Raw genomic sequence first — 21,847 nt, 5'->3', positions numbered from 1 at the left:
TCTGGCAGACCCAGCCATAACATTAGAAGATGGCGCGCCCCAGTTCTTGATTGCAAGGCTCTTTCCTCTGCTGCCTCTTAAGTCCACAGTTTGGGCCATAGCTCCTGAGAACTGGTCAGTTGCCATTTTTTCCCCAGCCTTCTTTTTCAAGTGAGAGGCGGCCTCACTCCAATCCCTGGATTCAGCCAGAGAGTCCACTCCATTCTCTATTTCACATGCAATATTTTAGTTCCCACTACTCCACAGGCCCGTGGCTTTGGCCCTACCCACCAATCTGCTTTTCAGTTAGTTCTCTTTCTTGTCCCCTGAAATGTTCATCCTGTTTTTTAGCCTGTTTATGTCATATTAATGTGTTTTAAAACTTGTCTTCTCATTGTTATGTATTTGGAGCAATGAGGGCTTGTCAAAGCATGAACTTCCAACCTTCCTCTCCTTAGTGTTTACATCACTTCTATGTTTCACAGTGGAAGCATACTAGTAGGTAGAATTGGAGAGGGCCTCCGTGAACGAGCTGAGCACCGAGCCTGCAATGCTGAGAGTTCGAATACTGGACATTTTGTCTGGGCTTAGTGGGCGAGGCAGGGATGAGGACCAGACCAGTAAAATCAGCCTATCAAGTCAACTTCTAATTATGAACCATCTCTCTACAGCGACCCCTTGTGGCAGTAACATGATTTGCAGGAGCAGAATGTTGCACCCCGCGTGCTCTCCTGCAGTTCTATTGGAAGCTTTGCTGACGCCCGCTTCGTGAAATGCCTGTGCCCACCACATACATTTTATACAACGCAAGGGACCAAAGGGAAAGCTAATACGGCATAAGGGCTCTTGGCCGGCTAAACAGGAAAATAAACAAGATGTGACCCTTTGGGAACAATTCATACTGTTGACATATGATATAAACAAATAACAGAAAGAAAAATAAGAAAGATGTAGTTGAGTGTTTAAATTCTCCATAAAAAGAGCCATAAATTTTAATACTGACTCAAAAAAAAATAGAAAGAAAGAAAGAAGGAAAGAAAAAAGCACACTTCTGAATAGACCAACAACCAAGAAGGGGGACAAAAAGGAGTTACCAAAAAATCAGCTCCCTGAAGGACTTTGGGGTTAGATGCTTTTGCTAGCAAGGCTAAACTAATGTTTAAGGAACAGCAGTGCCTACGATTGAATAAATTATTTCAAAACACAGAATAAAAAAGAATGCTCAATTTGGGTTGTAAACTAGTACGAGTCTAATTCTCAAATATACAAAAAAGGGGAAAAAAATAAAAAAAGAACAAAGGAAACGATAGACCAGGGTTTGCAAACACGATTGTATAAAAGAGCCAGAAAGTAATATAAAAGGATGGAGCTGTTTGGTATAAAATTTCAGGGGAAAGTGCAAGCTACAAGAACTGGAGAGTGTAGCCCTTAATCAGGAATTCCCAATCAAATGCTTCAACACCCCGGGCTGGTCAATAAACAAGTCCCATGAGTCACCAATTTGCAGCCTCTGGTGTAGATTGATCTCTACTATAAACATACACATAAAAATCCTAAATACAATACTAGCAAGTCCAATTCAACCTATACTACAATTTTAAAAAATCTACTATGACCAAGTTACATTTCCTATGAAGGTTGCAAAAATGTTTAAATATATAAAAATTATTTTTAAAAGAACCCATTATCTCAATAGGTCACACTAGAAAAACCCATATGATCATTTCAATAGATGCTGGAACTTTCTTCCTGAACAGCAGAGGTGCAGGGATCCAGAGCTGGGTTGCGTGTGGGTCGGCAGAGGGTGCCCCAAAGGTAGCATCTAGGGGTAAAGGCAGCACCAGGTCCAGCAGACAGCCCAGTAAAGTGTCGATCCAAGGAACTCAACTGAGAAGAAGAAACCAGGTGAGGTGAGAAGACAGAGCCTGAGGAGATGCTTGGAGGCACAGACTTGGGGCTTTGCTGCAGGGGCCTCCATGTCCTCTGGTCCTGAGCCAGGTTTAAACTCTGAGTGCTGAAAATGCATTTGAAAACCTTTGGCATGAATGCCTCATAAAACAGCCCTTAAAACCAAGACTTGAAGGGCAATACCTTCACATGAGAAAGGACATATCAAACAAAGCAGCTTACTTAAAACTAAAAACATGTTTTCCTGTTCTGATTTTCTGAGGAGCCATTTTGTATTTTCAAGACTTTCTACAATACAAGGTGGGAGGGAGCACAATGAAAATTACAGAGAAAACTGAAGAGGAGAAGGGGGGGGTAGCAATGAACATTGTATTTTATATAGTCAAATCTAAATCAATCTATTTATGTTATACCTCAATAACAGGTTTGTTTTTTAAAAATAGTTAAATCTAAATGGATACTGATAGAGTGGCTGGGATTAAGTGCTCGATAAAGACTCCTGCACCTCTACTTCATACCGTATACAAAAACAAATTCCAGATGGATTAAAGACTTAAATGTAAAACTGTAAAATAAAAATTGTGGGAGAAAACATATGAGACCATAGATTTCACCCAAGATGGGGAGATCTAACTGGAACAGAAAATGAGAAGTCATAAAACAAAAGGAACATATTTGATTCTCCCTGAAGTTGGAATTTTTAGAAAGGTCTTATGTCAAAGTGCAGTGATAAATTGAGGTGAATTTTAAAAGAATGAAAAACTCTCAAAATCAATAAGATAAAAACAAATAATATAACATCAATAGGTAAATTCATGAAGCTGGTAAAGAGACAATTTTGGCAAGAGCAAATCCAGTTAAGAAACCAATTAACAGACACTCCCCAGCAGAGAACCGCAAATTAAAAAACCAAGGAGGTCACTTCTCACTTATCAGATGAGCAAAAATTAAAAACAGCGAGAACACCTGATGATGAAAGGGATGCAGGAAAACAATACTCTCATGCATTGCCGTTGAAAATGTGAATTGTCACAGCATTTTGGGACAGCAATGTGGCAATAGCTATTAAAATAAAAAATCCCCTTTTCCATAGTAATCTCTTTTCTGGGACAATAGCCTAGAAATAAAGGCAACAGTGCATAGGGACCTTGTAGTGGTGGCAAACTGGAAACCAAGTGAACCGCACTATCCAACTTTGGGGAATTCCTAAGCAGAATGGAGAGTAGTGTATGTAAATAGGATTCAACTTTTTAAATAGAATGACACACCTCCCCTCAAAATTAAAAAAAACAACACCTTGTTTGTGTGTGTATGTGTATGTGTATGTGTATGTGTGTGTGAATTGTTAGAGAGAGTGGTGGAAGGAAGGAGGTTAGTAAGGAAGCAAGCAAGTTAGACAGTCTGTTAACATGGAAGAGGAGGGGAGAGAAATACTTAAAAACGAGTCTCTATATTTAAAAACTATGTGTGTAATGTGACCCCATCCATGCAAAATTATGTGAATATATAGTGATGAGGGAAAGGGTGGTCACCAGAATATTAATGATGATTATCTCAGGGAGTGGGATTGCAGGTAACTTACTTTTTTCCTTATATTATTTCTATGTTTTAAATGTTATACAATGAGTATATATAATATTTACATAATCAGTGGAAAATAACACTATTTTCATGGTGGAGGAGGGTATTAACACGTAGAGGTCCCTAAGGGACCTGGCTTAAAGAGCACAGAAAATCGAAGATCAATATTTAATTAACATATCAGTTGCTGGCATGTCAACTGATGTTTTCCATAACCCTGAAAAGTGTAGGTTATCTTAAGTAGTCAAACTGTCATCTGAAACATAGTTTACAATTCTTCCATTGAACCAAGACTGAAGAATGGAATGATTACAAATACCAAAGGGGCAGGAGACATTTAAGGAACTTTTATTTAAGTGCCCCATCAAATAACTGGGTCTCTGTACAAATAACTGGGTCTCTGTAGTCATCACAGCTCAGAATTCCCTCACCAACCTAACTTCCAAACCCCTTCATCATTGCTTTCGATTTTTTTTTTTTAACCATTTCTTTTCCCAGACCTCTCTGGAATGGTTCTTAAAGTCTTCATTTTAAATCTTTGATTTTGGTTTTGCTCATCTTTTTATTTCCTTCTCGCTGGTTGGCTTCTCCCAGCTGGGCGTGCACCTTGCTTTTGGTGGGCCCTGCTCTCCCTCGTCTCCCCTGCCTTCTCTCCACGCACCTGCCGGGTTCAGAGGAGGGCTGCATGTGCTCAGACGTCGTCTATGCAGAGCTTGAACATGCCAGGCTCTCAAATAAGCATAGCATCACCTGGTTAAACAGGAAGTTGGACTTCACCTGCTCTTTCTTTCACAACTTTTATTGAGTATTGCTGGGGGTCCAATGCCCGGTTAAGGACTGATTCAGCAGTGAATAACACATGATCCTGGAGAGATCACAACCGTACATGTGATCAGTGCTCGACTGGACTGACAGTGCTGGGGAAGTATTTGGGGAGGATGCCATTGGTAAGGACAGGGGTGGGGAGACAGCTGCTAGAATTTGGCGGAGAAGAGTATGGTCCGAGATGAGCAGAATCGGCATCACCTGTGGACTTGCTAAATATTCTAATTCTCGGGCCCCACTGCCGACCTAGCAAAGCTGAAACTCCGGTCGTTGAGACCCAGAATGTTTTATCAAGTCCTCCAGGTGATTCTGACTCACCCTAGAATTTGAGAACCTCGGCTCTAGTAGAGGCCTGAGTGAGCACCTTGAGTTGAGGGCGAGGAGAAAGGAAAGAGGCTTTGTGAGGGCCTCTGATGCCAGTCAAGGAGGTTCGACTTTACCCCGTAGGTGTTGCCTCCAGGGTCGCGACAAAAACAGGAGCCTGTGTCTCTTACACAATCTCTCCCAACTCGGCCTTTCTGGGAGCTCTGGCATTCTCTGTGCAACCTGGGGCCTAGGACGGTACTGAGTTTTCCCACCCCCGCAAACACCAGGCGGCGAGCAGAAGAGAGGTTGGGCTACAGATCTCTCCCCACCGTGGAGCCATGGATTTGCGGTTCAAGAGAAGATGAGCACACACAGGAGCTGGGTAACCGGCGAAGACGGAAGGAGCTAACTGGAACTGAACGGAGCCAGGGCACGGGAGGCTCCGGCACCCAGCCCCAAGCCACACGTGGCCCAGCAGCGGCCCTGCGGGCCCAAGCCCCGCCCCTACCCTGAGGGGCGGGGCGATTTGGGACAGCGGATCCCGACCCCAGCCCCGTCTCGCCCCGCCCGGCCCAGTGCGCGCCAGGCCCGCCTCCCGGGGGGGAGCGGTCTCGGCCCGCGCCCCTGCGCGCGCCCGCGGCCGGGTTGCAGGGCTAGGCGCGCGCCCCGAGTCTGGGGCAGGAAGATGGTGGCGAGCGCGCGGGTGCAGAAACTGGTGCGGCGCTACAAGCTGGAGATCGCCACAGCGCTCGCTATCCTGCTGCTGCAGGGCCTGGTGGTGTGGAGCTTCAGCGGCCTGGAGGAGGACGAGCCGGGCGAGGTGCACTGACGGCCGGGCAGGCAGGCGGACAGGCCGGGCGCGGGGGCGCGCGGGGTCCTGGCAGGGCTAAAGGCTGCCCAAGCTAGGGAAGTGGGGCATGGGCCGCAAGCGTGCCACACGCGGGTGGCCGCCTGGAACTGGGCATCCGATTCCTGGCTTCCCTTCCCAGGCGGACCCAGGGAGCTGCGTGCGGGGTGGTACGTGACCGGAGGCCCGGGCGACAGGCAGGCAGGGGCCCGGAGCAGGAGGAGCGGGTCTTAGTCGGGTGGTCTCCTGCCCCTGGAGCAATGAAGGTCAGGAGCGGGGAGCGGGGCCGGGAGGCGGGCCAAGGCCCTAGCGTGCTCCGGATCCTGCTCCGTGTTGGGAGCCCCAGGCCAAACTTTCTGAAGTTGGGAGGGGGCGGGGGGGCGCGCGCTACGGGTGGAGGCGTGAGTCCAAGGGACCCTGGGCATCCGCGTCCAGAAGCGCGTGACGGGTAGCGGTCGGTGGGGAAGTGAAGGCTGGGGGTTGGAACTAAGTCTGGCAACTGAGGGAACAGGGATTGAACCTCAGGGAAAGACCTGTAGTGGCCCCAGAAGTGGCTTCCTTAGTCAAGCCACGCCAGGGGTCTGAAGAACCTGCATGAGTCTTCAGGAGGAGATGCCAGAGGGAAGTGAGTTGGCGCGCGGACCTCAGGGAATTAGGGAATTGGGGATGGGGCCCCCTCTGACTCCAAGGGGATGAGGTCAGCGGCGGCTGGTTTAGCAGAGGCCCAGGGTCTGAGGTTCTGTCACTCTAGGCTGACCATGGTTTCAGCTAGAGTCCCAGATATGTCCTCCTCAATATGGTCAGGAAGAGTCTAGTAGGGTCTGGGGCCATCCTGGGAGGTCAGAAGGACAGGCCAAATCCTGGTCCTCAGCTGTGGGCTGGGGGGCAGAGCTTCCCTGTGCCCACCCTACCCCCTGGGTTCTGGTGCCTCTAGGGCTCTGAGGCAGGCACTCTGCTTGCCATGTCCTCTTGGGCCTCTCCACTTAGCAGGGTGAAGTCCAAAGGAACCCCGATGTCCGCTTTCCCTTCGTGCATCTGGGCAGTCTGAAAGGCCTGGTGTGGAGACTGGGAAAGAGCCAGCTTTGCTTTTTTTGGGAGAACCAAGAGGCTGGGATAGTGAGGGGAGATGAAACATAGTCACAGGAGACCATAACTTATAAAAGCACTGAGGGTGGGGGTGTGGGAGCCTGGCTCTGTGACATCGGAAGGGAGTGAGCTTGTTCTGTGTAGACCAGTAAGTAGGAGGAAAAGAATGTTTTGGGCCCAGAGTAAGAAGACTGTGGGCAGTTGAGATGGTCTGAGATGGAATGAGCTGCCCAGGCAGTTAGGGAGCCCTCTGCCCCTGGGTGTGTGAGCAGAGGCAGTGACCTCTGAAGAGGGGCATTGCAGAACATCTGAGGCTTTTCAGAAGCAAATGGCCCTGAGCTGCTGCATGACTCTTGAGTCTGGAAAGGCTGAGAGAGTGTTCAGGCTTGGAGGTCTCTGCTGCCCTGGGACGGAAAACTGGGGCAAGTGGAGTGGTTGGGATTCCACCTTCTCATGTCCTCCTGACAGAAGCTGGTAGAATACTGGACTGGAGTGGAACACTGTCCTTAATGACTGAAAGGCTCCGTAGTCCAAGCAGCCATCAGTGCTTGGGCCCCCTCAGTAGCCACATCACTGGACTTCAGGGTTGCCAGGTAGCATAACCTCGTGCTAAGGAAGGTAGGCACTGAAGTTGGATTGTCCCACTTCACTGTCCTGTGTCCTACTCCTGCACTCCTGCTAAGTAATGGTGTGACCACTGGGAAATCATCTAACCTCTTGGTGTTCTCGTCAGTATCTCTGCTCGTGATGGGGATAGTAATAGTATCTCTCTCCTTGGTTGATTGTAAAGATGAAATGAATGATGCCTGTGAAGTATTTGCGGGAGCTCCTGGCATATGCTAAGCCATCAATAAATAACTCATTGCTATCTCAGCACTGCACATTGGGAGTAGGGATTCATTCATTTATTCATTCAACAAATATTTATTTATTAAGTTCTACTTGGTACCAGGCAGTATGCTAGTACTGCAGATACAGAAATAAACAAAACAGACAGGGTCTCAGCCCTCATGGGGGCTGGTTTAGATCAGGGGGTCAGCGGGTCGGGGAAGGCTTCTGCAAGAAGCAGCATGTGAGCTGAAGGAGCCAGTCAGCCTGGGGGAGAGGTGGGCAGAGTTTGGGCAGAAGGCCCTGAGTTGTATAGACTCAGCTGCCTTTGGGGAATGGAAGGAGGGTGTGGTATGTTCCCTGGAAGGTTTAAGAGTTCGTGCAGGCACAGTGAGGGGTGGGGGTTTTATTGTAAGTGCAGTGGGAAAGCCCCCCACGGGGTTACACAGCGATGGGTTCAGATGTGCATTTACGACGCACACTCTGCCCATCTCTGGAGGGGGCTGGAGTGGAGGCCAGGGATGATCATTAGCATCCAGAGAGCCACATTATCGTTTTCAAATCTTTCACAAACACTGCCTCACCACTTATTTTAAACTCAGTCTGCGAGGTCCAAAGGAGGTGGGGTCTGGGGTGAGTGGTTCTGTGTTGTTTCCCCTGCTCAGAGGATTCTGAGGAGAGGACTCCAAATGCCTCCTCAGTGGGGAGGAAGGGGTCTCACAGGCCAGAAGATATCCAAGTCAGGGGGCCAGTACCCACCCTCAGTAATCAGAGGGGAGCCTGACCTCAGGAACTCTGACCTCAGGGACAACTGGGGACAGCTCCTATATCAGCCCTGCTGCAGCCTATATGATTGTGCCTGAGAGGGGGCAGGGCTGGGGACTGGCTGTCCACCAGGGACCCTCTTCTCCCCTCGATTTCTCACTGCTGCCTCCTGGCCCCCCAGCCTCCTCTGGGATTGTCCTTCTCAGGGTCAGCCAGCTCCCTGCTGCAGTGCACGGCACCAGCATGCCCATCTCTCCCCACATCCTGCCTCCCACTGCAGCCAGCCTGGCCCTGTGCCCTGGACCCTGCCCTCCTGACCAGCTTCCTGACTTGCTGATACTGGCTTCCACCCCGAGAGCCCGCAGCTCCTCTGCCATCTCTGCCCACCTCAGCTTGAGGATGTCTTTTTCTGTTGTGTGGCCAGGTCAGACATTGCCAGGCTGACGTACACACAGCTCAGTGGAGCTGCATTCGCCTCTCCCAGGGGCTGCCCAGTTCTGGGTGTCTTATCTACTGTGGGCACAGCATGGGGTCTGCTGCCATCTCCCTACTCTGGCCTCCCTCTTGCAGGCATCTCTTAGATAGGAAAACCCACTCCCAGCTCTCATTGGGTGCCTCTCAATAGGTCATAGGGCTAGCTGGGTGCTGGGCACAAAGGTCATAGGTACTAGGGTGGAGGGATGGGGCTCTGACCCCAGGATGGCTGTCAGCCTGACATGTGAGGTGCCATGCTCCAACAGGAAGAAGGTCTTAAGTGTCTGAGGCCCTTGGGCTCTCTCCTGACATTGTATTTGACTACTCCCCTTCCAGTTATAATAATTATCAAATCCTAGCCTGTGCCAAGAGCTTTGCATTCATTCATTCATTCAGCAAATATTTATTTAATGTCTACTATTGCCAGACATTCTTATGGGTTCTCAGAATCCATCAGTGAACAAAACAACAAGGAACCCTGTCCTCGTGAAGCTTACATTCTTGGAAAGGGAAGGACACAGAGTAATACATTATGGGATGAGAGAAGGTAGTAAGTGCCATGGGGGGAAAAAAGCAGAGGATGAGGAAGGGCTGGGGCTTTAAATACAAGTTAAGGTAGGCCATACTGAGAAGATACCATCTGAACAAAGAATTGTAGGAGGCCGGAGTGGGCTGTGGGGACACCTGGGTGGGGAGCACTCCAGGCACGGGACAGGCAGGAGTGGCCAATGATGGAGGCAGTGAGAAGTGATCTGATTCTTGAAGGTAACCCCCACAGGATTTACTGATGATTGATCAGATGCAGGGTGTGAGGGAAAGAAAACTCAAAGGTGACTCCTGAAAGGTTTTGGCCTGAGCAACTTGAAGGATGGAGTCGCCATTCACTGAGCTGGTAGAGTAGGAGCTGGCTGGGGAGGAAGAGCAGGAGTTGGCCTTTGGACTTGTGGGGTTGACAGGGATAGGAATCTCCCTGGGGAGATGTCAAGAGGGTGAGCAATTAAAAACCTGAAGGTTCAAGGGAGCAATCCAGGCCAGATGGAGAAACCTGGGAGTGGATGGAGTTCAGAGACTGGAGAGGAGCCCTTATGGAGCTAGGACAGGGAAAGGCACAGGGTAGCCTTGGGAGATAAAGAAGGCTCAGCCAGGAAGGCTGATGAGTGGTCACGAGGCAGGGGAAGCACTGGGAGGGCATCCTGGAATCCAGGTGAGGAGGCTGCTTCAAGTAGAGGCTGGGTTCCAGTATGTCATGCTACTGAAAGGCCACGCTGGAACGGACTTGTGGCACTCGTGGAGTGGAGGGGGAGGTGAGTGGGGGGCTGGCAGAATGGCGAGAGAAAAGTGGGAGCCTCTAATGGCAACAACTTTTTCTAACTGCATTATCTTGTGCCCTGTCTCATTTGACAAACTTCCCCCGTATTTTATAGCCTCGGGAACGTGCTCAGAGAAGGTAGGTGACTGGGGGAGTGGCCGAGCTAGGCGTGGAGCCCGGAGTAGTCGCATGGTGCCTCTTGCTTCTCTTCCTCTTCCGTGTCTCATCCACCAGACACCAACCACATGTCCCCTGTGTGCCAGTCACTCTGCTGGGCACTGGGGAGATGGGGCTGCTATGACAGTGTCTCCCCTGGCGGCTTCATCCTCTAAAGGAACATTCAACTCAGGGACAGATGGGAGGGGATCTTGAAGGGTGGATGGGATTTGGTCAGTCAGGGAAGAGGGTATCAAGAGAGGGGGACAGGGAGAGCTGGGGAAGAGGGTGGGTATACATGCCTTTCAGGTGGGACTGGGCCACCTTCAAGAAGAGGCAGCAGATGCCAGGAAACAGGTGTGGCACCCACAAAGGCCCCCCACCCGGTTTCCCTCCCAGAGGACATGCTGTGAGAAGCATTTAGTTGCCAGCCTCCAGCTGCGGTGTCTTCATGCTCTGCCTGGCCTTCCAGCCCCAGCCAGTGACCGAGTGTGGCAGTGGTACCTGGGCTCACATCTACAGGCAGCCTTTGCACTGGTGTTACCATTAGCTAGTCGAGGTTCCCTCCGAGCTGAACTGTCGTCTGAAGCTCTTCCTGCCTCCCCTCCTGCATGGGTGTCAGGCCGGCTTGGCTTGCCAACTCCTGCTTCTGTTTCCCGTGGTCCACAGGTGTTACTGCCACTGAAAATCTCACATTCTTACTCTGTCTTGGTGGTCTCTGTTCCCGAGAGAACCCAACCAATATGGGGGTCTCAGGTTTAACCTCTACTCCGCCAGGAAAGACCCCTTCTCTCTGTTGTGGGCCTCGGTGGTGCAGCCTCATGGAAATGCTATAGACAGAAGAATGCTTTCCTTCTGTCTCTCCCCAGCTAAGCCGGGGTGGCGGTGGACACGCATGTCCTGTGCAGGGTCTCCACACCTTCTCCTGTGACATATGTGGACATTCATTTTCACATCTGCTGAACAAGAAAGCAGTACTGACTCCAAAGCACAGAGGCGATGCAGCGCCCTGTGATCTGTGTCGTAGTGAGGATGTCAGTGCAATGGCACCATGAGGGAGGACCGGGAGAACTCTGGGCACAAGTGCAGAGTCCCCAGGTGAACAGAACTTCTCTAGGTAAAGGATTGCAGGGCTTCTAGGCCTGAGGCTAGCAGGGAGCTAAAGGAGCAGGAGGAGAGTGACTGTCCCAGTGACCTGTGTTGCCTGTCTTTTACAGAAAGGAAGGCAGAGGAAGCCACGGCCATTGGACCCCGGCGAGGGCTCCAAGGACACAGACAGTTCAGCGGGACGGCGGGGCAGTGCTGGCAGAAGGCATGGGCGCTGGCGGGGCCGTGTGGAGAGCCCAGGTGTGCCCGTGGCCAAAGTGGTGCGGGCAGTTACCAGCCGGCACAGAGCTAGCCGAAGGGTCCCTCCTGCCCCACCCCCAGAAGTCCCTGGCCGCCAGAACCTGAGTGGGGCGGCAGCTGGGGAGGCGCTGGTTGGGGCAGCTGGCTTCCTGCCACACGGAGACACTGGGAGTGTGGAGGGCGCCCCCCAGCCCACAGACAATGGCTTCACCCCCAAGTGCGAGATTTTGGGCAAAGACGCGCTGTCTGCACTGGCCCGGGCCAGCACCAAGCAGTGCCAGCAAGAGATCGCCAACGTGGTGTGCCTGCACCAGGCCGGGAGCCTCATGCCTAAGGCTGTGCCTCGGCACTGCCAGCTGGCCGGTAAGAGACCGGTGTGGGTGGTGAGGTGGCGGCTCCGGGCAGTGATGTGGCAGGGATCCCAGCCCCATTCCTCAGAGGAAGAAAGCTCGGAGGGACCTACCTCCCTTGCCAAGCCAGCGATAAGTCCACTAAGTGGCAGGGGCTCCAAGTCTAGGATTCTTCCTTTGGAAAGCAGGCAGCTCCCTCTGCCCATCTGACCTCCACCCTGTGACCTAGGGAGGGGCCTCCCTGATGCCCCTGCTCTCTGCTCAGGTAAGATGAGCCCTGGCATCCAGTGGGATGAGGCCCGGGCCCAGCAGCCCGTGGATGGCACCCCAGTGAGAATCGCCTACATGCTGGTGGTTCATGGCCGCGCCATCCGCCAGCTGAAGCGTCTCCTCAAGGCTGTCTACCATGAGCAGCACTTCTTTTATATCCACGTGGACAAGGTACTGTGGGGGAAGACCAAGGGGTTCTGAGTGAGCAGAGCAGAGACCCAGAAGGTCACAGACAGGGCTTCTGACCCACTCAGGTGGCCCCCAGTTAGGGAAACAGGCCTAGAATAGGGGAACAGCCAGCACAAGATGGCATGTGCGCTCTCCATTCCATGCTACTTGTCCTCTGTCCTGGGGTTGGGGCGGGGCCTGGAAGTCATAATGCTGAGGGCCCACCTGTGGCTGCTGAGTGTCTCCCCTCCCCTTCTCCCCTAGCGCTCCAACTACCTGCACCGGGAGGTGGTGGAGCTGGCCCGGCAGTATGACAACATTCAGGTGACACCCTGGCGCATGGTTACCATCTGGGGTGGGGCCAGTCTGCTGAGGATGTACCTACGGAGCATGCAGGACCTGCTGGAGGTGCCTGGCTGGTCCTGGGACTTCTTCATCAACCTCAGTGCCACTGACTACCCAACCAGGTGTGGGGTGGGGCTCTGTACCCTCCAGACGGGAGGGGGCCCATCTGGGCACAGGGAACTGGAGGATCCTGATAGGCCCCTTCCTCTCCTGCAGGCCTTACTCTGGGATCCATGAAGTCCAGACGTGGTCCCTGGCCCCAGCCATGTTTTAGGGGAGGGAATGGTGAATAATGATGTGAGGATTGAGAGTGACAGAGATGGGAGGAGGAGGAGGAGGAGCCAGAAGTGCATGCCAGGGTGCTGGGTCAACCAGCCAAGGGTGAGAAAAGGATGCCCTTAGGTGCCCACCACCCCAGCGCGTCAACCGGGGTAGGGCACATGGCCAGAAGGCCACGAGGTGAAGGTGAAGAGTCCTGAGCTAGTGACTGAGCAACCCCTCACACCCAGTGCCCGCACCCCATTCCCTCTCCAGGACCAACGAGGAGCTGGTGGCGTTCCTGTCCAAGAACCGGGACAAGAATTTCCTTAAGTCACATGGCAGGGACAACTCCAGGTGAGGGGATGGGAGAAGAGGCCCTGGCCCTGGGGTCTCATCACAACCCCTCCCACACAGGGGATACGGGGGCCCCACCCTGGGTTACAGAGTGCCCACACCGATCGCAGGTGGAGGAGTGCTGGTTCCTAGGCGGATGGGACAGCCTGGACTCTGCCTACACAACCTCTGGCCTTGGCCGGTCTGCTACCCACAGGTTCATCAAGAAACAGGGCCTGGATCGGCTCTTCCATGAATGTGACTCACACATGTGGCGCCTGGGCGAACGCCAGATCCCGGCGGGCATTGTGGTGGACGGTGGCTCCGACTGGTTCGTGCTGACGCGCAGCTTCGTGGAGTACGTGGTGTACACGGATGACCCGCTTGTAGCTCAGCTGCGCCAGTTCTACACCTACACGCTGCTCCCAGCGGAGGTGGGTGACCGGGGCCCTTCCCCAGGCCCAGGAGGGAGCTGGGTGGGGTGCCCACAGCTCACTGTCCACCCTGTCCTGCCACCCGCAGTCCTTCTTCCACACGGTGCTGGAGAATAGCCCGGCCTGCGAGACCCTGGTGGACAACAACCTGCGGGTCACCAACTGGAACCGCAAGCTGGGCTGCAAGTGCCAGTACAAGCATATCGTGGACTGGTGTGGCTGTTCCCCCAATGACTTTAAGCCGCAGGACTTCCTACGGCTGCAGGTGCGTCCCCAGGGCTTCTGGGTGCTGCCCCTTGCTAGGGCCTCACCCCGGCCTTTCACCAGGGCCAGAAGGGATTCAGGGTGGGCCAATCAGAATTGGGGTCTTCACCTAGAGTAGCACTCGGGGCTTGTGGGGCTACTGTGGTAGCAGGAAAAGCCCCAGAGGACGATCCCTGGGCAGTGCTGGGAGGGGCCGAGGGGTCCTCCCCTGCCATGTGTTCTGGGCCCCCCAGACCCTTTCACCCTGCTTGCCTCTCCTGCTCCAGCAAGTCTCCAGACCCACCTTCTTTGCCCGGAAGTTTGAATCCACTGTGAACCAGGAGGTGCTGGAGATTCTGGACTTTCACCTGTATGGCAACTACCCCCCCGGCACGCCAGCCCTCAAGGCCTACTGGGAGAATGTCTATGACGTGGCCGATGGCCCCAGTGGGCTCAGTGATGTCATGCTCACCGCTTACACCTCCTTTGCCCGCCTCGGCCTGCGCCATGCCGCCTCTGTCGCGCCCCCGCCAGCCACCCCACTGTGCAGGTGAGACCTTTGACATATTGCAGGCCCTCAGGGTGTGCTGACTTAGGAGGAAGCCAATCAGAAAGAGACATCCCCTGCCACCAGGGAGTCCCCAGTCTAAGGCAAAGCAAAATGCAAAATAAAACAGAAACGGCAAGAGTCAGGCACATAGGTGCTATGGGTGTGAGATTTGGGGCAAAGGAAGTGCCTGGGAATGGGACTCCCCAGAACCCCCTCCCTGGGACTCCAGACCAAGTTGGATATGCTGATGGCATCTCCCTTTCTCCCTGCTGGAACCTTCTTAGGTTTGAGCCCAGGGGCTTGCCGTCCAGTGTGCACCTGTATTTCTATGACGACCATTTCCAGGGCTACCTGGTGACGCAGGTGGTGCAGCCCTCAGTCCAGGGGCCGGCAGAGACGCTTGAGATGTGGCTGATGCCCCAGGGGTCGCTGAAGCTGTTGGGGCGCAGTGACCAGGCCAGCCGGCTCCAGAGTTTGGAGGTGGGACAGGTCCTCCCCTTGCTTCCTCCTGTCCCCCAGCAAGACCCAGGGTAGTGGGAAGACAGGGACAGACACTGAGGGAGGGGCAAGGACTGGGTTAGGCCTTTCAGGACCGGGTTTGTGGGCTCTTCTTTCCCAGTGACAGCAGCCTTGGCGATGCCTTGTGCACATCACTGGGTCACCCCTGCATGCACACTTGGAGGATGGCCTCCCACCTGGGGTGCACAGAGGACATGCAGTGATCAGAGAGGAGACTTCAGTTCCGCTATACTGCAACCTCATTTTCTAAACTGCAAGGATCTTCTAGGGGGACTTGGACATTCCATTCAGGCTATTGGTGCCTCTAGATCTTTCCCAGAGGCCCTGGCTTCGCGTGAGGATGTTGTTTGGGCAGAACTTTAAACCTGATCTCTGCTTTCCCACCCCACCATTGCAGACCAGGTCAGAATGGGAGCCTAGAATGAATTCTAGTCCAAGACCTTCATCTTGCAGATGGGGAAACTGAGACCCTGAAGGAGATAGTGACTAGCTCAAGGTCACACAGTGAGTCAGAGGTAGCATTAGAGTAGAGAGAAGGATTTCCCCCCAGGCTCCTGCCCAGCCTGCCTCCCTCCTTACAGGTTGGCACCGAGTGGGACCCCAAAGAGCGTCTTTTCCGGAACTTTGGGGGGTTGCTGGGGCCATTGGATGAGCCTGTGGCCATGCAGCGCTGGGCCCGGGGCCCCAACCTCACAGCCACTGTGGTATGGATCGACCCCACCTATGTGGTGGCCACCTCTTATGACATTGTGGTAGACACAGAGACTGAGGTCACGCAGTACAAGCCCCCACTGAGCCGGCCCCTGCGGCCAGGGGCCTGGACAGTTCGACTGCTTCAGTTTTGGGAACCCCTGGGTGAGACCCGCTTCCTCGTGCTGCCCTTGACCTTCAACCGCAAACTACCTCTCAGGAAAGGTAAGGATCCAGTTCCCAAATGATGCCCAGAAGCCCGGAGGTGACCCCAAGAAGCTGACCCCCATCACTAGAGAAGGGGAAGGGGAAGGGGAAGGGGAAGGGGAAGGTTGGGAACTTGACCATCTGCCCCTTAGCGTCCTAGGGTTCTGCTGTGGTATGAAGGGGAAGCTTTGGAGTCAGGTAGACTTGGCTTTGGGACATAGCTTTGATAACTGGACTTTTATCCTTGGCAGTCCATTCCCTGAGCCTCAGTCTTATTACATGTAAAGTAGGAGTAATAGGACTACTGGAGACCTCCTGGGTGCGTGGAACACAAATCCTCTCAGACTAGCTCAAATAGAAAAGGGAGTTCCTAGAGAATGCAGGGCTGTGCCCACAGATCCCAGGAAATGTCTCAAGTCTCCCTGGGAACCAGAGCTGCTTTCTCAGTCTTTCTGGGGGCCTTCTTGTGCACCATCGTGTCTTCTGTCTGTGTGTTAGCCTCAGGCTCTGGCTTGATACATGGTGCATGGCCTTTTAGGACAACAGAGACCGACCAGGGCCTCCTGGTCCCCAAGTTCCACATACTTAGTTAGGACAGCAAATCAGACTGTATGGTCTAGTGGACAGGGTCACATGGCCCTCCACCCCCTTGGCTGAGGCTAAGGCAGCAGACTGAACACGGGTGTAGGCAGCAGGTTCCCTCAAGGGGGGGCCTATATCCCCCAAGTAACTAGCCCCTGGGAGACATTTGGGATGATCATGTGGGTAAAAGTGGCTGGTTATGCAGTAGATGCTCTGTTGGTAGGTACCTCTTTCCATCCTCTGGCCACATCCTATCACACAGAAGGTGGGTTTGAGTGGGGGTAACCCAGAGGAGGGGGAGGAGTGGGTGGGCTGTGGCAGACCCAGAGCAGGCAGCTGCACCCTGGCTTTCCCAGGACTCACACCTGATGGAAGGGATGAGGGAAGAATGAGGCCAGCTTGACAGCAGGTGCGCATTGGAGCTGAACCTTGAATAAGCTGGATTTCCATAGGCAGAAGGGTATTCTAAGATGAGGGAACAAAGTCGGCAGGTGTCTGGTGCATGAGTGAAACAGAGTGAGGATGGGGGAATAGGATGCGGGGGGTGGCAGGAAAGAAGACTGGCGAAGCAGGCAGGGCCCCACAGCAGAGGGCCTGAATATGAGGCTTCTGTGGCTCCGGGAACTGCCGGGCATGGCTGAGAATGGGCGGGGTGACCCAAGCTAGACCATTACGGAAAAGCTACCTTATTTTCAAGTGTCTCAAACCCACTATTTTACTTACTCCTCAGGTTGAGGATTCAGGGAGGACTGTCTTGATTTTATAAAATTAATGGTTTTACAGACACAGGAAGTTCTGTGGATTAGCCCAAAACCCAGGTCACTCAGCAAGATGTGACTCAGTAGTAGAGTTGGGACAGGAACTGGGGTGCACAGACCTGACTTCTGGGGTCTGGCCTTCATGAATTCAGTTGGGCCCTGTGTGCTGACTGCATGATCTTGCCCCCCCCAGATGATGCCAGCTGGCTGCATGCCGGGCCCCCCCACAATGAGTATATGGAGCAGAGTTTCCAGGGCCTGAGTGGCATCCTGAACCTGCCTCAGCCAGAGCCCATGGAGGAGGCCGCCAGGCAGCACACGTTGCTCATAGGCCCTGCGCTCGAGGCCTGGACAGATGGGGAACTGAGTGGCTTCTGGTCTGTGGCTGGACTGTGTGCCACAGGCCCCACCACCTGCCCTTCCCTGGAGCTCTGCAGACTGACCAGCTGGAGCTCTCTGTTCCCTGACCCCAAATCAGAGCTGGGGCCTGTCAAAGCAGACGGGCGACTCAGGTAGCAGGGCCCCAGCCAGCACCTCCGGAATACCCGGGCAATTGCACTTACAAAGGAGGGATGACCCCCCCGACCCCAAATGGGCAAGGACCAGAGGCCCAGGCAACACACCCATGTCAGCCATCAAGAACTTGCACAGATGGCGAGGAAGGTGGGCGTAGTATTTACTGCTGCTAACGGCTCTGCTGGGGACCAGAAGCTGGCAGGAGTGACCATAAGGAGAACGGCTCCAGCTTCCACACCCGCTCTTCCAGGCCTTCCCTAGGTTGTTTGTTTGTCTGTCTGTCTGTTTGTTTTTTAAGGAAAATGGGTAGCAGGGGGAGGGATTGGAAACAAAAGATGTGCAATAGGGCTCCGAGCAGCCCCAGGAAGTGGGCCATGGCTCTGGGGAGCAGGGGCCTGATGAGCCCGTCTGCTGTTGCTCTGGAGTGGGGCCTGCCTCACTCTCCAGGGCTTCATCCCCGAGCCTAGGCCTGTGGTGCTCATAGCTGAGGCTCTGTAAGTGCCATGCCAGGCCTTGAGGCCCAGAGAACAGGTGACTTGGAGGAGCACTGCATAGCTGGACTCTAGTGGGACAGCCTCTCCTCCTGTAGCCAGGGGACTGTAGAAGAGGGGGTGGGGCTGGCTCTAGGGCTTTCCAGCGTGCCCTGCTCCTTGATGGGAGAAGCAGGGCACAGTGCCTACTGAGACCAGTGCAGAGTCTCCCAGGTGCCCAGAACTGCAAGCAGAGCCTGAGCTCCTGCCCTGTAGGGGCAAGGCCTCGTGAGCAGCGTGGGAAGAAGACTCTGTTAGGGTTCTCAGAAGAACCTGGAGCAGCATTGTGCCTGAAGCTCAGTGTGAAGTCTGAAATATGCAACAGAAGAAATATATCTCTCTCTAAGCCAAGCCTCTGTGTTTTCCCTCGTGGGGGTTGGGAAGCCATCATTCTTAGGCCTTCTTCTCCTAAAAGTCTTGGCTGGTACTTTGGCAGCCATGAGGTGGAGGTCTCATTCCAAAGAGTGGCAACAGCTTAGACTCTACCCAAAAACCAGAAGGGATGCAAGAACCCCTCTAATACAGCTCTGTCTTTTTCAAAGGGGTAAAGAGGCCCAGAGAGGCTCAGAGACTTTCCTGCTGCTGCCACCCAGTAGCCAGTGTGAGAGCCAGTTCAGTTCTTGAGTCCTGATTCAGCAGTTCCTCCCCTGCCGCCAGGCCAAGGCATATGTTGGCTGCTCTGGTGTCCCCAGGGCCCATCCTAGAATCACTCCTCACTCTGCTTCCCACCCAGCTCTTGAGTGTGGAGCACCCTCAAGAACAGAGGCAACCCCAGCCACAGCCTACGGAGTACCTTTGGAGCTTGTCCCTTTAGGGGCAGGGGCAGCAGCAGCTTGGGTCCCTGGCCACTGCCCTAAGACCTGGGAGGGCCATGTTGGAAAGGGTCATCCAGCTTCCCACCTTTCCTCAAGGCCCTTTCCCCTCCTACTCTTTGCCATTGTCAGCCAGGGTTCTCAGTATCGGCCCTTCAACCTTATCTCACATGGGAGTGAGAGAAGGATTCTCAGACATTTATCAGCCAGTCACACTGCCCTGCTCAGCTCAGCTTGGGGAACAAAGGGCTCAGTTCCTGCCCTGGCTGCCACATGTCAAGTTTTCCTAGTTGCCAGGAGAGGGCACCCCTGACCACCATAACGGCACTGGGGTTTTCTGTTTGTTTAGCCACTATGCTGACCCTGAGTGCAGTATCTCCTTTAACCCTCAGGATCCTTTGAGGCTGACACTTATTACCTTCCTTTAGCACCTCAGGAAACTGAAATGATGAGCACAGAGTCAGAACTATCAAATGGTGGCAACAGTTTTCAGATGGAGCAGGCCTCCATGTCACTGTCACTACATTCTGCTCCTAAGGGCAGGGACCTAAACAGCAAGAACTCCAAGAAAGCAGTGTTTGGGTTCAGGGGCTAAGGTAACTACTTTTTGCTGGCCCCTATTTTAGTGAACATCAGGAAACTACTCTGGTTCCCTAGAACTATTTTTAACATCAAATCCTAGGCAAGTAAAAAATATTAACTGGGTTCAGCGTATTAGACCCAGGAAGTAAATATCTGAACATTCGGGTTGCTAGCTAAGGACTCAACTGTCTGCAGGTTTCGCCCGGGCTGTGGCTGTCCTATTGTCAGGCTAGCACACATTTTCCATCTTATTTTTTTTACCTTGGGAGGGATGAGTGCTCTCTGGTTCAGTCCCTGCCACTCCTACCCTGTCACACCAGGTCCTAGTTGCGTATTGTCACCTGCTGGAACATTTGTATTTGCACTTTCAGCCCAGTGGATCATGGTCTTGACTGAGGGTTCTGAGTTAATAGGCCTAAGCTGAAAGCCCAATAGTGGTCTAAGTGCAAAGTTCTCCCAGGGGATTCTAATTTGCAGGCCTCACCCCCATTGCTCTGGCAGCATGTCCCATGAGTTAGAATTAACTGCAGACCAAGAAACCAGGCTCCACTGACTCCTGACAGGTTGAGGGCAGGCTTGGGGGTGGAGGCCCTCTTCCCTTGTCCAGTCACTGAGGCAAGTGTTGAGTACAGCTTTCTCTGCTGACAGTGTTTTCCACCCCAATTGTTCTGTAGGGTTATCTCAGCCTAGAAGCTTGGGCTTTTTGAGGCTTCTCTGAAATCCTCCCCAGGCTGGGCCCCGGGGGTCAAGATCAGGACTCCAGGGAGGTGAAGTGGGGTGGTGGTGGTGGTGGGTGTTATAGGTGGAGAAGGCTGGGCCTCAGAGCTGCACAATTACTTCAGAAGGAGAGGGAGAGCCAGGGCGGATAGGCGTTTGTATTCTGTGGCCTGCGTGCCTGACTTCCAGAGCAACCATGGAAATTTCAGTTCCGTAAGCAGTGGAAGCCAAAACCAGAGGACAGCCAAGTGGCATCTGTAGCCTAGTTACCTGGGCCAATGGGAAGTGGGGCTGAGTTAGCTGGGATGGGATCTGGGATGAGAAGTACAAATATCTGGACAAGTTGGAGCTCCCCTGGCTGGCTGTCAAGCTTAGCAGAAGCCAAGCCTGTTCCCAGCCAACTCCTTCTCCTGAAAGTTTTAAAGGACCCTCGTGGCTACCACCTATGGGACACTAGGTCATGGCATGCTATTGACTGGGACAAGCTGGGGCACAAGCCAAGAAGCTGGAGAGCTGGTCGCAGATAGCCCAGCTCTGAATGAAGCTGCTCCTCAGTGCCAGGGTTCCTGGGTTGGGAGGTAGCCCTGGGCAGGGTGTTCAGGAGTAGGGTGGGGAAGAGAGCCAGTCCTATAGCCCTGCTGGCTGTTCTTGAGGTCACTCAAGGCCGATGCTCTTTCTTGGCACCCGTCTGCTATTGCTGCTTCCCATGCAGAGATCATCATGAGCAGTGTCCTAGCCACAGCTGTGGCCACTGGTGAGGACCTACTACTGTCCTGCATCCCACAGTTGGGGCAGATGCACACTTGGCCCCTCACCTAGGCCAGAGGCCCAGCTGTTTCATCTACAGGGTCACCTAGAGCCAGCCACTTGGGAAGAATGCTGTGTATGGCCTGTGATCTCTGAGGTCCCTGCCATGTTGGTGCCCATTTCTGTGATGCCAGAGTATACGACCATGGAAGAGGGGCTTGCACCAGGAATCTTAGTTCAGATTCTTGAGCCCTCCCTGCCTCCTTAGATCGTTTCTAAGGGTGCCTGCCTCTGCCACAAGGTCCTTCCCTAAGCCTGTCCCTCTGTAAACTCCCTAGCACACATCACTCCTTTCCTGGGCTGAAGAGACAAGGAACAGCTACCCTGCTCTCCCTCAAAGATCTCTGCCTCAGGGAGTTCATGCTGCAGGAAAAAGGGAGCTGCCCGCACCTCAGTTTCCCCTGCATGTCAAGCTGATACTAGACCCTGCCAGGTCATTTCTACCCAACTTCTGGAGCAGAGTTCTAGTCTGGGTGGTGAGATGAACCCGTGCAGCTGGGTCCAGGCTGAAGCTTCTGGAGGGAGTACAGTTTCCTCCCTGGTGCTGCTACTGTACCGGCATGAGCCCCAGTGCTGCCAGATCCTCTGCTCCTGCCACTTCTCCCAGAGCCCCAGCCAACACGCAAGCACCCCGACCCAATAACCCTTTCCCTCCATGCCCTCTACCCCAATCTCCACAAAAGGGCACCGGCTTTCTGTTCAGTATAGCGGGGCCTTTGGAATCTACTCTCTGGACTCTGCATTTCCCAGCATGGATTCCCT

The 21,847-nt window shown here is 53.5% G+C and overlaps 1 protein-coding gene across 2 annotated transcripts; it reads left to right on the top strand.

The window, feature by feature from the left end:
- Nucleotides 1–5,215: 5,215 nt before the first annotated feature.
- Nucleotides 5,216–17,688, top strand: XYLT2 (xylosyltransferase 2). 2 transcript variants are annotated; one of them, XM_090291217.1, is made up of 11 exons: nucleotides 5,221–5,419; nucleotides 11,282–11,774; nucleotides 12,027–12,202; nucleotides 12,464–12,666; nucleotides 13,079–13,159; nucleotides 13,356–13,572; nucleotides 13,661–13,837; nucleotides 14,103–14,365; nucleotides 14,650–14,845; nucleotides 15,466–15,799; nucleotides 17,315–17,688. In XM_090291217.1, the coding sequence occupies exons 1-11, from the start codon at nucleotides 5,285–5,287 to the stop codon at nucleotides 17,635–17,637; spliced, it is 2,598 nt and encodes an 865-aa protein (XP_090147343.1). In that variant the 5' UTR covers nucleotides 5,221–5,284; the 3' UTR covers nucleotides 17,638–17,688. The 2 variants fall into 2 exon arrangements, with proteins under 2 accessions (XP_090147344.1, XP_090147343.1); XM_090291218.1 differs by lacking the exon at nucleotides 15,466–15,799 and having other exon boundaries at nucleotides 5,216–5,419; nucleotides 17,315–17,449.
- The last annotated feature ends 4,159 nt before the right edge of the window (nucleotides 17,689–21,847 follow it).

The sequence above is a fragment of the Furipterus horrens genome, unplaced genomic scaffold (genome assembly GCF_987537825.1).
Source record: "Furipterus horrens unplaced genomic scaffold, mFurHor1.1.pri manual_scaffold_11, whole genome shotgun sequence".
Taxonomy (NCBI): domain Eukaryota; kingdom Metazoa; phylum Chordata; class Mammalia; order Chiroptera; family Furipteridae; genus Furipterus; species Furipterus horrens.
The sequence above is the reverse complement of the archived record's forward strand: the minus strand, read 5'-3'. Positions and strand labels throughout refer to the sequence as shown.